The sequence below is a fragment of the Rhopilema esculentum genome, chromosome 17 (genome assembly GCF_057945365.1).
Source record: "Rhopilema esculentum isolate cy_ngs chromosome 17, ASM5794536v1, whole genome shotgun sequence".
NCBI classification, from domain to species: Eukaryota; Metazoa; Cnidaria; class Scyphozoa; order Rhizostomeae; family Rhizostomatidae; genus Rhopilema; species Rhopilema esculentum.
This window is the reverse complement of record NC_142831.1, coordinates 3,422,123-3,437,196: the sequence shown is the minus strand read 5'-3', so window position 1 is coordinate 3,437,196 and position 15,074 is coordinate 3,422,123. Positions and strand designations below refer to the sequence as shown.

Sequence of the window (15,074 nt, the reverse complement as noted above, 5' to 3'; positions counted from 1 at the left end):
GCAATTAAGTTTTGCAAGTGCTGATCATGGTCAAATACCATGGCTATAGAATAAAAAAATGTGTGCATTATAATCTTTGCATTTCAATTTCTATTCACATGGAAAGTGTAAATAAAATTGCAACAAACTGCAAAAAACACGCAAACAGCAAATTTTTGTGATAGACAACAAAAATTTTAATCTCCTTCTTAAGGAAAGTAAGAGAGATTAATTTTATCTCCTTCTTTTCTCGTACAATCACCTTAAAGGCATTTGACATGCATAAGTACAGCAAATCCAAAAAATAACTTCTATCAAATTGATCAGAGCACGCGCACACAAGAAAGGAATTGGAAACTGCTCACATGAAACCACTGCACGCTGCTCTAGGATTTTGCAGAAAAGCAGAAACTTTTTACATGTTTTTCTCTGTGCGCAGTTTGATTGGTCAACTGCTCATGGTCGAGTGGCTGTAAGCCACTTTTACCTGTGTTGTATGCCTTTAATTAAATCCTAGTTATATATTAATTGTTACATTACATTGTTTGACATGTTTAATCTAGTTTATTTATGGAACAAAATTTTTTGTTTGAAATAAAGTAAGAAGAATAATGTAACTACATGTCGTCAGAGAAATTGAAAAATGGAATTTCAAACAAACATTTGTGGCTTTCATTTCATTGCCATGGTCAAAAAATGTTGCAGGGAATTGCAACGAAATTATTGCATTCTTTTCGGGCATGAGCCCCTCTTTTTTACCTAATATCAGCTTATATTTTCAATACTGAAGACTAATTGAATGTTAAGGTTCAATAAATAACTCAAAACAAAATAAAGCAAAAAACCAGTTTTGTTATAAATAAAGCAAATATGCATCGCCAGCCTCTAGGCCCCTGGAAATTTAAATATGTGGTTTCCTCTAATCAAAAATTTCCCTGCTTACATGAATTCCAAAACAAATCGGATTTCTTACCAATTTAACGCCTAATGCAGCAACTACACGTTTGGAAACAAGAGTTTCTTCCTTTCATTAACTGCCCTTTTGCAACCGTGACTTTTGTTGCAGTTGGCGCCTAGTAACCACAGGGTTTTGATACTTTTTTACATAGAGTACTTCCTGTCTCTGCCAACAACAGGGAAACGAATTGAATAGACAGGGAATTTTTCCTAACAAACTGGCGGAGAGGGTGACCGGATTTTGTTCACTTGTTTCCACTTCCTTGGACTAATACCTTGAAATTTTGAAGGGTTTCCAAAAAATTTCTCTTAAAAACTTAGTCATTGCAGTTTTCACGTACTTGTGACTTGCGCATATGGTGACTTCATCTATACTTCGACACGTAATAGTTTTTAACTGGTTAATTTTAGGACATTTGTTTTTAACCATTTTTTGTTCAGTTTTTTATGCTCTTTCGATTGATATTGTTTTTTTTCAAATTGGACGATTTTCATTTTTTTCTGACCGTTAAAATTTACGTCATCGATCACTTGACATTTGTTTGGACACCCTTCAAAATTTCAAGGTATTAGTCCAAGGAAATGGAAACAAGTGAAAAATCTCCAGTTACCCTCTCCTCCCGTTTGTTTGGAAAAATTCCCTGTCTAAAAGAAGAAATGTTTTTGGATCTGAGCCACTGATCTAGATCAGTGATCTGAGCCGAGTATTCATCTGCATTTTAATGACCACACCCTTAAAGGTAATGTTTCCATATAAAAGGACTGCGTATACCCAACTTGTCAAGCCACCCATCAAAATAACAGTTTGCGATTGATTAGTATTCTTGCAATGCAAAACTGCTCACATGAAAAGCTGACCTCGCAGCAGGATAAATAAACAGAACGACCGTAATGACTGGGGCGATGACATGAAAAATCACATGTTTCCAAAAACCCCCGCAGAGTCGCTTGCTATAGCTGGACATGTTCTTTTTATATTCGCCCTTTTTCATGAAAGAACTGAAATTTTTTTTTGGGTTCGTTTCAGAAAATCCATTGGTAAAGTCCTAAATTTAAAGTTACTCAGGAGTAAAGCTTTTGTAATAGGGGTTTTCACCAAATGAATATATCCACCCTATCGTTATCGTCGAGACTAAATGGTCCTTCCATCCATGAGAAATGAAACAAATAGACACAGTGATAATGTTCAGACGTCTTTCTTCAGATCAAATGATCTTTCCGCGAATAAGGTTCTATAAATATAATGTTTTTCTACGGTTGTCCCTTAACGTCGATTCGTTCTCTTAATGTCTGGCACAGTCTTTCTCAAGCACTGTCCTCTGCGTCACGCGCGATGCCATAAGTAACAATACCTATCCTATAAACCCATAGTTTATGCCGAAAAGATCTTTTACAAGCATCTTGCTACATTTATAAAACGTCGAGAACCTGAATATACAAAATGTCAAAACTTAACCTAATTGCTCTTAACCGTATTTCCATCTCCAACTTCAACTCCAACTTCAACTCCAACTTCAACTCCAACTCAAACTCAAACTCCAACTCCAACTCCAACTCCAACTAACTCTAAATGTAACACGTCCAAAATATAACTTAATAATTGTAATGCTACATAGCTACGTAAATTTACATAATAATAGTGAATACAAATATAAATTACTCCCAAGAATAATTAGATAAACTTAATAATGATACTAAAAATCCCAAAAGAAATAGTTGATGAATCTAAAGGTGCCATTAGAAAACAAAAGGAACTATATACAATCGAATGTGTGAATGGTGATAAAATTACTTAGGTTACAGGTTGCAAAACAAACGAAATCCAAACTAGCACTAATTACACATTTATATTTACCGTAAAAAGCTTTATTTAGACCCTTTCTTTTAGGCTCCCCTCTCTGTTATTAATAGAAGCCCCCTTATCAAGGAAAGATTTAAAATAAGCTCCCCCTCTCTCTACAAAGCACCCCTCCCTTTAGCCACTGATGCCAAACAAAGAAAATATGCGCGTTGAATGGGTCTCTTCTCTTGACGGATGTGATGATGATATGATCATGGGCATTAAGCTACTGGTCTAAAATTGCAATTTTCCATCAAAATTAACATTTTTGCTTTTGCTTGAAATCAATTCCTAATTTACTAGAGAATACAACTGCAAACACTTCTGGCCTAAAACGTGACAGAAAAGGGGGTTCAGTGACCCCCTGACCCCAGTAGTATAGTGCTATTAAAATAACAATTGGGGCTCTTGCACAAAATTTTGCGAAAGACAATAGCAAAAGTATAAATTTACCAATTTTCGGCATCAACAAAGAGGGTTCAGCCCCCTTAGCCCCCCGTACTACACCCCTGCCTGACCCCTCTTCTTCTAAGTACTGCGAGAAGGTGATTTATAGCCCTAAGCTTGTTAAAAAAATGGGAGTTTGAAAAGTCAATTTAACTGATCGCCATAGGTCGTGATTGCTTCTTTTCCTCGTTACCTCTTTGAGTGGATGTTCCATCGCACGCTTGGTGACTTATCACTTAAAAATGCCTGCACTTGAAAACCTACATAACATGGTTTTCTACTTTTATCCAAGTGTTACATTTTTAGAGGACATTCCTTAAAGTTTGTTATAACGATTTCTTCAGTTATTCTGAATCAGATGGGCAACTTAAAAATGCCTTTTGCGAAGACCATAAAATCTAAAATTAGTATGATTTATGACACATGACTTTGAGTAGATAATTAAACTTTACCTCCTGTTTTATTTCAGTTTTAATGTCTTTATGTTATGTTTTGAATCTGTGTCACAACATTTTTGAATCTGTGTCAAATGCTCACCAATATGGTACATGGCAAGCCAGAAAAATGACATTTTTAATACGAAAAAATACTTTGCAATCTGGTTCCAGATCTGTGCGTTTATTTGGCGCTAAATTTTTGGAAAAATTCAGTTTTTGTCAAAAGCTTAAAACCTTTTATTCAACAAGAACTATCAAATTTGATTCTGAAGCGAAATTTACTGTTCTGTCACTCATGGAAATTATCAAATACATTTAAAAACACCTTAGAAAAGGGGATGCTCTCTCCTTGATTAGTTCATCTACTGAGAGATCTCCTTTTAAAGAAACTCCCCTGCAAACAACATCTTACGTAGTTGTTATTTCTTGCCTGTTATTATAAGCATTTATGTAATGTGTGAACATTGTATGAATTAGTTGTAATGTCGTTGTAGTGAGATATTGTATGCAGTATAATTTTGAAACATTAAAAACTGAAATGAACTGAACTACCTTAAAAACTCTATTAAGCCTTCTCTCTATAAAGCCCCCCTCCCTTTTTATTCCCCTCTTATCAAGCAAAAACTTCAAATAAGTCCCCCTCTCTATTAAGCCCCCCCCCCCCCATATCTTTAGCCTTTGATGTTAAGATAGAAATCATGCGCATTTTGTTGGTCTCTGGACGGGTGTGTTGATGATAAGGTTGTGTGCATTAAATACGGCCCATGTAAAGACTACCTTGTGCGACTTAGTAGTCAGTCGAAATTTGTTTTGAAGATGTCCAAGGGTAATCAATTCATCCTGGTGATGTTGATGAAGATAAGGACCTTATAATTGATTAATTAAACTTTCGTAGCTCCTAGCAAAGTTTTTTGAGAACATTTGTATGACATTTTTATAACAAAGAATGACCAACGGTATTTTTAAAACTTTCTTTGCTTCAAATTTTTAATAAGCCCCCTCTCTCTAATTAGCCTCCTCTCTTTTCAGCCCCGCTGTAGGACTGAGAAAAATGAATAAGCCCACGGGGGCTTAATAGGGCTTTTACGGTATGTTCACATGTTTGAAAAAATAAGAAATGTTTGTTAGATTTTTGTTGGAAAATCTCAGTTTTTCGTATAAAATTTTCTATCTACGCCACTGATTTTCTCTCCTTTATAACACCCAGTAGACAGAGTACCGTAAATCCTCGAATAAGCCCCCGTGAGTTTATTTGCAAAAATGAAATTTTGGGTGGGGATTTATTCGAGGGGGGTACTCATTCGAGAGGGGCTCATTCGAGGGGGGCTTATTTAAAAGTTTATTATTTTCCTCAAAGGTCGACATCATTAAAGTATTTCATTAAAAGAGTTACAAAGTGTTGTGTGAAGATCTAACAAATATTATAAATTTTATCTTCACAAAAGTGGCTCTTTTGCTATTTGGTCTCCAGTCAAAGGAACTAATACTGTATAGATATTATCCTGTAGGGGCTTTCTTGAAATAAGATGTTATTCAGCAATTATGCGGGGGCTTATTTGCAAAAATGATTTTTTAGGTGTGGGCTTTTTCGGGGGGGGGGCGTTTCGAGCGTGGGGGCTTATTCGAGGATTTACGGTAGACCATGGACTTGCTACAAGTCTCTCTGTTTAAAGAAAGGGAAAAGGGGAAATGGAAGGGAAGGAGAGTCTCTCCTTCCCTCCCATTTTTTCTTTTTTCCCTTTCTTTAAAGAGAGAGACTTGTATCAAGTCCAGATAGACCAGAGCTTGGCTGATCTTATCCAGTCTCCCAGCTCGTGATACACACGTGCTTTTCCCGCGCATATTGCGTCACTATCTTTAAACCCGAGGGCTGTGGGATGTGTTCCACGAAAACCTGTAGTATCGCAATTTAACAGATCTGGCAGAATAGTAATATGGAATTTGAAAGCTGTTAAGATTTTCTGGTCCTGGATTGAAGAGTTGACTGAACAAATTTATCTTCGAACGAAATAGGAGTAAATAAGAAGGGCAGGGCATTACTTTGTTATTCATGCTGTGATTTGCAACGTTTTCAACCATTCAGGTGACTGCTTTCTTCCTTCCTTGGACTAGGCCATTTGGTGTCAGATACTGGCTTGCTTATAATCTTCGTTTGGCTAATAGCCGGTGGAATTCCAGTTCCTGGTTCAAACCAGAGCGGTATTAATGAACTTATAGCAGATACCAAACTATGGCTGCTGCAGGAAAAAAGAATCACTTCAAAATAGTGCTTCTTGGTGAAGGCTGTGTTGGCAAAACCAGTCTTGTTCTTCGATATTGTCAAGATAAATTTAATGACAAGCATTTGCAGACACTTCAGGTAATTCACGCCCATTCAGGATTTTTTAAAATTAATATCAATTTGCTGTGAAACCTGTTAGCTATTATTAATGATGTCCTGCATATGTAGTTGGTATACTTAATAAAAATTTTCTTTTCTTAAGTTCGTCATGAGCCGGTATTAAAGTCCAAGAGTGATTAAAATCATTATGATTTCTAGCAGTGAAGAGTATATAAAGCAGCCATGCGTGGATATATCTATGTCAAAATCTATCTTGAATCTTTATCTCTTAAACCAGATCAATATGTAGCTCTGAATATATTAACCATTTAACACTAATTTTTATCTCTTTTTTCCTTGCTTCCTTAAATCGTTATTTTGACAGTTTTCTATCAATAGATTTACCTGAGATTGACAATTTGCTTATATACCTTTGTTGGAGCCTGAAATTCCTCTATCATATTAAGTAACTTTCCACAAATTGTTGAAATATAAAGCAGCTTTTAGTTATATAACAAAAGGTATTTAAGTTTGTTCTTGAGAAATTTGACTGTTCAGTGGAATTTTTACAAATTAACCTATCCCAATTGCCTGGTTGCATTTCATATCAACTGTAGGCCGAAGGTCCACCAGGGCATTTGTATCGGTACACCGAAAATGTGAGCAGTTAGTAAAACTGTAAATATTGTATGACAGACAAAGGAAACTCATTAATAGAGAAAAAATGTGGTGTACAAGTCATTTTTTTCTTTTTCATGTTAACTATGTATTTGGCTTCTTATTCTACATCAAGTTTTATATACGCCAAAAAAAATTTTCCTGGTTTGCATGTTGAATGTTGAAAAAAGCCTGTGTGTATGCCAAAGGTTTTTGGCCTAAGTACATAGAATGCACTCTGGCCCAATTGGTGATGAGCTTTGTTCAAATGTGTTGCATCTTCCATTTTGGAATGACATAAGTCTAATGCATGGTACATAAGGTCAAAAGAGTCTGCATAATATGGCAGAAAATGTCAGTGTAAACTGCACACCAAAGTTTGAAATAGCACATTGACAATAGCATTATTGTAAAAGTAATACAATAGGTAGAAAGGGCACACAGAAAATATGTCTGAAATGATCTTGCACAATGACATAGAAAAATGCAGGCCTTGCTTGAAATTAAGGACACAATGGCTGCAAATTTTCCCTTTTTGTCTGAAGCTAAAGTTTGCTTAAACTCTATGATGCTATTTTTGTTGAGAAAACCATCGTCATTCTAAAGTAATTTTCTGTTAAAATAGTTCTTTGAAAATTTACTGGTCTTTGAGTCACTAAACCTTACTTTATGGCTCTTATTTTAAACAATTTTATATCTTACACATAACATATGAAAAGTATCTTGCAGGCACCTTTTACAAAACAGTTTGTGCTTGCAGGCACAAACAATTTTTAAGAGGTCTGAAAAACTGCCATACTTTGCAGACAAGAGGTTTGTGTATCAAAAGTGTGAAATTTCCTAGAATTTTTCCAAAAGATATTACAGATAATTAAATGAAAATACCCAAGAGGAAAACAGATGTATACAACTAATTATATTTTTAATCTCTATTTTTATAGGCATCGTTTCTCAACAGAAGGTTAAATATTGATGGGAAACGGATGAACCTTGCAATATGGGTAAGTTTATAAAGGTTCTAGAACTTTCCTTGAATTCAAGAAATTAAAGTCCATGATTGTCTGATCTTAACAAAATATCTGCAACCATGTCTAAGCTCAAAGGTTTTCCAGCTCAGTTTGTGTATTTGTGTATTGGCCCAGCGACGCCTACCTACAGATTACACAATATGTCATGGCAAGCCTAAATAATTTGGTTAATAAATATGTATATTGATGATATGTGGTCTGATTTTCTTCAGGATACTGCTGGACAAGAGAGATTTCATGCATTAGGTCCCATTTACTACAGAGACAGGTAATTTGTCAAATTAATCACCTCACGAATAACATGCTTATATTTTGCATATATGATGTGCTGCAATTATACTTATTCAGCATGGTTAGATAATAATATTTGACAAACTATACAAAGCAGTGACAGGCCTTGCTCTAAGCAAAATAAAGGTGCTCTATAAACATAGCCCCTTAGAAATTCTAGGCACTTTATTTTGCACCTGTAAATTAAATATCCTTGAGAGCATCCTTCGAGAGCTTTGGAAGATCGAGAGTTTCATATCGAGAGCTTCAGAGATTGTTTAATAAGACATTCAATGATGATACCAAAAAGTGCCATAATAAAATATAACAAAACAAAACATGCAACAAAATGTTGATATAGAAATGTAATAAAACAGAGTCTCAGAATTGTTCAGATTTTTCTAGATATGTAAGTTGCCATCACTTGATGAGCTTTTATCACTTTCAGTATCAGTTATGTTCAGCTTCACATATTGCTTCATCAAAAGGCATGGCTTTGTTTCCTTTTTTATACTATTTATTTGATATGTCACGCTAGAACATCTACGACTCACAGAAGCAAATGAAAACTAAAAAGCAATGCAATAATGTTGGCGAAAATGTGATTGATGATTTGCACAGGCCATCTTAAGTTATTAAGAAAAACAGAAAATAATACTTCAACAGAATATTAACGCTTGCTCGAAAATCGAATGAATCTGATGGAGAATACGCTTGATGGCCTGTGTCATTGATGGTTTTTAGAACGTTATTAGATTAAAAATGGTATTGAAAATCCAATGTTGAATTTGCTGAATTTTATCTCAAGTGGTAATCTTATGCAAATCATAATATTGCGGTCTATTTGGAAGATTGTTTATGCTTGATCAAGTTTATTCAACAAATGTCAAAAATTTATTTTACTCTGTGGTAATATTGTTTTTACGTTTTGAGGGGCTCTATAAATCGCTCTCCAAGGCTCTTTTTGGGTGCGCTCTAGGCACGCGCGCTTGATCGAGCGCCTTTCCGGGCGAGGCCTGCAGTGACACATTGTACACAATTTTTCAAAACCATTTTAGCTCATCATTTTTTATAAAGCTGATATTCTTTCTCCAAGCAACAGCCAAAAATGAAGCTTCAATAACTAAGTAAAATAGTATATGTTGGTAGCTGCTCGCTTGCTGTTATGATTGTGTAGGCATTCCTCCTCCCATTTTATTTTAATAAATTCTTTGTACAACAATTGGACTAGAGTGTTTTTGTATATAGTGTAGCAAAATATGATACATTTTGCTCTATTTGTATCAAGAGTATTCCAGTTTATATTGTATCATAGTTCTTATTTTATCTTTTCAGTATGCATTATTCCTGTTAACTTTTATCACTACTCAAATCACAAGATTTGGAAAATTCAGTAGGGGGCCTGTATCGATAATCTTTAAGTTATTGTGTATTGATATAGCTTTTTCAGAAGACTTGCTAACCAGAATTTATTGTTCCTAATTTCAGTGTTTTTGAATTTTTTTGATGAAATTCTTGTGTTCTAAATAGTAATGGTGCTATATTGGTGTATGATATAACAGATGAAGACTCATTCTTAAAGGTAGCTGATAAATTATTACATTTTTATTATGATCTGGATATCAGAAACAATCTTTAAACATATTGAAATTCTTATCATAGTGCATGGATATTATAATGCTTTGATTTGCTTTTTTCTCTTTAAAGACTTGTTTCTATGCTTGTTTCTATTTTAAATAGGAAATCTATACCACATAACTACTATTTGATATGTGCCCTAAAGGCTCTGCTGCAGCCCCATGGTAAAAGTTTTTGATAGACAGCATAATATGTATAATATTTATATGTTTCTTGTATTGGTTTTGAGCTTGCCACAACCAGTTGCCAGGCCCGTTTAGAGCGAGCTCTGGCCCTGGGGCTATAAACAGCACAGTGTACAGGGTAGTGGCACAGAGGCAAGGTTGATAAAACAATAAATCAGACACCAAACAATAGAATGAACTTGGCAAACAAACAACTTCCTGAAAAAGTTAATGAATGAGCATCCAACGAACGGCTTGTTTAAAATTGTTTTGCAGGCTTGTGCCCAAAATTGTTTTTCGGGAGACCTGGGCCCCTGGAATTTACCCTTGCTATCCCCTCTTGATGGTGTTGCCTGTTTTAGTATCCAGGGCTTGTGCCCCCCCCTCACCTCCCTTCCATCTACATCTCCCTCTTAATATTCTTTGTGTCACATTTTACTTTTAAAAATGTGAGTATTAATTTAACCAAAAGTTTGCTAACCTCAATTGCAGGTGAAAAACTGGGTAAAGGAATTGAGGAAAATGCTTGGAGATGATATATGCTTATGCATTGCAGGTAAATTTATGTGGCATCATCAACAGCTAATTTTAGTTCATCTAAAATATATTTGATAAACAGTATAAATTTGGATGTTTGCTATGTCATTCCCTGTGCAATTTGTATGTCATTCCCTATGTATGCTTGGAGATTCTAAGCTAGAGAATTTTCACAAAGAGGGACTTTTCTTGGCCTCTTGTTATATTGGCTACCCTTTTTGAGACAGTTCAAGCTATTTGTTTTTTGTTACTTTTTGTTATTTGTTACCACCTAGCTTCCAAAGATTGTTTTTAGGACACTGAGAAGCTGTATTATTCAGTTCAATCAGATTATTTAGATTTAATTGTCCATACCAAAATGTTGTGATTATTTTAATTGGATGATGTTATATTAATTATAAAGTTTCTTCCCTGATTTACAGGCAACAAAACTGACCTTGAGAAAGACAGACATGTTGATGCTCAAGTTGCAGAAGAGTAAGTATTTCCTGTTATTTATCCAGTAACAACAATCATAAATACAACCTTTTAAATTGTTCAGCTTTGGTTTTTTCTCTTTCAAAAGTACCCAATCCAGAATTAATATCTGACTTTTTGAATAGGTAACTAATGGTGTTGCCTGGGGGAGGGTCTACCTTAGAGAAAAATGGCAGGACTATTCCAGAAAAAATGCTATGACCCTGTCCTTTCCTTGATTCTAAAAACCTGATATTTGTTCTGGAATAAAATTCTAAAAATACAATGCCTGCCCTTTAGTAAAATCCAGAAACCAAATGGTTTGCCTAAACATAATTTTACTGATATATAATATATTTAAATTGATATTGAAAGGTTAAGCTATTCTTGAATTCCAAAATTGAGCTTTAAGAGAATAACTCTATGAAGCGGACAACACATTAATTTTCATGACAAATCTTACCTGTCTTGAAAAAAGTACATATGGACATCTTCAATGGACATACCTGTGCCAGATAAAGGACACAAAATGCACAATCCCATCCCAGAATTTTCAGCCAATAATGAGACCCTGTTGGCAGGTAGTGAGTGTATTAAGTGACCCCCCCCCCTGTTGGTGTTGTCTCTGGTTCAAATGGGTATGGTCATGGTCCTTCTCTATAACCCTATTGAATATCATGTTCAAGTGCAAAAAAGTGGAGCTGGGTTATAGCAACAATACATGATTTTCCCATCAAAATGTGTTCCATCATAATGGCTTCACCATTGGGCATGTATTTAGATTTGTCTGCAAATTTTTAATAATGTGAATTGGTAATAAAAATAATGAATGCAGTTTTATAGTAGTGACTAGAATGAATTGATGCAGTTATCCCCACTTTTTATCTTGGATGAACAAAAAGATGTTAGTATTGTTCTGCTGTTTTGTAAATACCACAAATCTCTGTGTTTACAGCTGATGTTGTCAGTGAAATTCTGTAACACATGTTAATATACCTGTTTTAATTCAGACATCCTTTATCCATGGTCTGGGACACAGGCTATCCTTTATCTAGCAGTAAAAGTGACATGTCTTTCTGATGACTTCATGCAACACAGAGTAGCAGCAAATATATCTTATCTTTTATCACACTTTTCTCTACGAAATGTTACTCACAATTTACTATACAAATATTGATCTGTGCTTATGTGCTTCTGTAAAGACACTTAAATTAATCAATCTATATAAAAGTGATTTATATCTGTTTTCAGCTATGCAAGATCAGTTGGTGCGAAACATTTTCATACCTCGGCAAAGCTGAATAAAGGCATTGATGAGCTTTTCTTAGACCTAACAAAAAGTGAGTTTGATTTCTAGATCATTATTTTATCCACCCATTTTCTAAATGGGGATTTATATGGTTGATCATAACAGTAGTTTTATATTTCAAGCAATTTCTGTTGTCTGCTTTTTGCCTTTTATTACATAAGTCAGACAAAACATGCACCAAGTGTAAATTTTGGATGTAAGTCCCTCTATAGTGTTTTTGTGATGGTGTTACAAAATTGGCTGATTTTTACACAGCATCTCAGCTGTTACTGAGTTTATGTGTGAATAGAGGAAAATTTCAGTCTGGGGTGTTTTAAAATGAATGTTGTTAATTGTGCTTAATCTTTTATTGCATTTTATATAAACATATGTTGAGGTCTGCCATGTAAATGCATAGCAAAAAGACCTTAATGCCTAGATCCCATTAAAATTCAACATAACTTGAATTTTCCATGTAAATGGCCTGTAGAATGCTGATGGTGTTATGTTGAAAAGAGGTTTAGGAAACAGCCTAAGGCAGTCAGGGCCCATTTATTTTCTGTTTGTTGACATTGTTAGAACAATTGTCTAAAATCTTTGTTGCTAAAACTGACATGAAATTTCAGAATGAAATTTGCAATTTTTGAGCAGAGTTAGATAAACTGTGCTGTATGCCAAGGCGAAATATTAGTTATAAACTATTAAATTTCTAGTTTTTATTGCTGTTTGTTCTGGGCAGTGTTCTTTTCTTTCTACACTTTTCGCCGCAAGCATTCCATTGGAATCCGTCGAGCAGCCTGCTACCGTGCCCATTCCTTTATTTACTTAGATAGATCGACTGCTTTCATTTTTGAAACAGATAAATATGATTTACGTCTGTTTGTAATTTTCATTGAGTATTTATGCAGAATTTTCTTAATCGTTTCAGCAATGCATGAAAAACAGACGCAAGATGAAATTGAATTAGCTGCTAGAGGGTCATCAGCGCAACAAGCACAGAATGCACGTAGAAAGAACGTTGTTGTTGTAGATGATGAACCACGAAAGAAACAAGGAAGTGGTTGCTGCTGATTAATAATGAATTTAATGTAATCGTTCATTTTGTACTGAACACGAAGCCCTTTAATAATAATGACATTTTCCTTGCCACTTTTGCAACGTTACGCTGTTTGTTTTGTCAAATACACAACGAATCACCAATGTCTTCTTAACTCTGATCACAGTTTAACCCATTTCTTTTAATCTAAAAGCTTAAAAAGTTTGTAACTTGAAGTAGGGCGATTTATTCTTATTACATATGGATGAGAATAGCGCGAGTTTCAACGAATTTAGTTTTAGTTTATTTGTTTTGTGCATTTGTTAACATCATTTCAAGGAACATAAGAAATAATTGCCTATTCAACGATCATCCTTATGCTATGAAACACGCATCATCCGGGAAAGTAACTTTGTTTAAGAAGCAAATAAGAAATAAATTTGTTAGAATCTCTGTGTTCCGCAGCAAGTAGATAAAGTTTAGAGTGTAGTTTTGAATCCCTAAACTGTGCCTGCTGATGCCGAAGAATTGGACGGGTTCCTGAGGAGGTGACGAAGTTTTATGCTCTACCGAAAACTCCGAAAAATTGGAATTTAGGTTCTGAACACGTCCTTGATTTGGAAAGCAAGCCAAATCAGTTAGGTTGTTCTCCCATGAAATTTGGGAATCATTAAAAGAGTGATTCTCCTGAAAGATTTCTCTCAAGGACGGAAATGCCATCTGACACGCTGAGGAACATAAAATAGGTTAACTGATGGGGAATATGTTGCCTCACAGCCCCATCCAATCTCTTGGGTGCCAACAAGCCGAGTGGACTAATTCAAACGTATTGATATCGAAAGTATAAGCCGGCTTGACAAGTGGTAGATGTCTCCTCATTCGCCCCTGTCTCAGGTTTACTTTGAGCACACATTTATGATAAATTTGCTATCACCTGCCCTGTTTATTGCAGAGAATTTCGAATTCTGTCGCTTTTCCTTTCTCCAGTTTTCCTCAACTTAATAGAAGCCATTGGCCAGCAAGGTCGTCTTTTCATTTAGGCGTTTTTGAACGGGCTTAATCTAGGGGTTTTTATTGCCGAAAGTTAGCCAATTTCTACATTTGCTAATTTTTTTGTAACATTTTGTGCAAGATCCCACCTTGTTATTATTGTAGCACTATACCACTGCCTTACCCGATTAATTATTACCAAAGCTTGGTGTAGATGGAGTTTAAAAATTCTTTGGAGTTCTAAGAAATTATAGCTATAACGATTTTATTTTGCAAAACATACGTTGCTTTGGTGTGAATAACAGGTAAGACCCACAATAACAATTCCATGCTGAAGGAAAGAGGCAAACAAAAAATTTAAAAAAAAAGCTAAAAATTTTATGTTCAATATATGCCGAATTTTACAGAATATGGCACAGGTTCTTGCCAGCTTTTTGAAAGTCACTCTTGTCGTTTGATATGTTCTTTAATTCGAGCCGTTGAATTTGGGGAGAGTGAAATGTAATCAAAATAGTTCTGTCCTTATTTTATGTAAGTTTGTTTTTGCATTTTGTCACTTTTTGGCATGCTTCAATTCTTCGTTAACTATTTCTTGTATTTCTTAAGAGGATCTCATTTAAATTAGATATTTGTTTCATCAGCAAATAGGTTGAAATTAAATTATAAGACGAGATTATAGGGTCATTGATGTAAGGGAGGAAAAGAAGAGAACCCAGGACATAACCTTGTAGTACATGGAAGTCCACATCATTAGCTGCAACAACTCTAACTTGCAATGATGTTTTTTCTATTGCTTAAGTAAGAAATTAAATATGCTACAGCTAGCCCATGAAAACCAAAATTTACAAGTTGAATTGATAGGAACTTATTAATAACAGTAAGCAATTTTTGAGAGCAAGAAAAATTCTATGACAAAAATATCAGTTTTTCAGGCTATACTTCATAGATTCTGTTCAACAAATTAAATCATGATTTTTTAATGCCGATCACGAAAACTACACTGAAGATTATACGGGTTCCTATACTGCAA

General features: G+C 34.9%; 2 protein-coding genes across 4 annotated transcripts in view; one reads left to right on the top strand and one right to left on the bottom strand.

The window, feature by feature from the left end:
- LOC135682030 (uncharacterized) overlaps positions 1-1,099 on the bottom strand; it is a 58,868-nt gene extending 57,769 nt beyond the window's left edge. For all 3 annotated transcript variants that reach the window (XR_016144831.1, XM_065196734.2, XM_065196743.2), the window contains exon 1: positions 953-1,099. The gene's annotated coding sequence lies outside the window, so the exon portion shown is untranslated. The remainder of the gene's footprint in view (positions 1-952) is intronic.
- Positions 1,100-5,538: 4,439 nt separating this feature from the next.
- Positions 5,539-14,630, top strand: LOC135696541 (ras-related protein Rab-21). The gene is made up of 8 exons (XM_065215965.2): positions 5,539-6,019; positions 7,579-7,638; positions 7,878-7,933; positions 9,466-9,517; positions 10,230-10,293; positions 10,697-10,751; positions 11,982-12,070; positions 12,947-14,630. Exons 1-8 carry the CDS (start codon positions 5,891-5,893, stop codon positions 13,087-13,089), a joined length of 648 nt encoding a protein of 215 aa, XP_065072037.1. The 5' UTR covers positions 5,539-5,890; the 3' UTR covers positions 13,090-14,630.
- Positions 14,631-15,074: the final 444 nt, after the last annotated feature.

Bases quoted from the DNA above. Each gene is read 5' to 3' on its own strand.
- LOC135696541 (XM_065215965.2), top strand. From the start codon at position 5,891: ATGGCTGCTGCAGGAAAAAAGAATCACTTCAAAATAGTGCTTCTTGGT. The intron at 7,639-7,877 runs GTAAGTTTATAA...GATTTTCTTCAG, and splicing joins GGATGAACCTTGCAATATGG to GATACTGCTGGACAAGAGAG. The intron at 10,294-10,696 runs GTAAATTTATGT...CCTGATTTACAG, and splicing joins TATATGCTTATGCATTGCAG to GCAACAAAACTGACCTTGAG.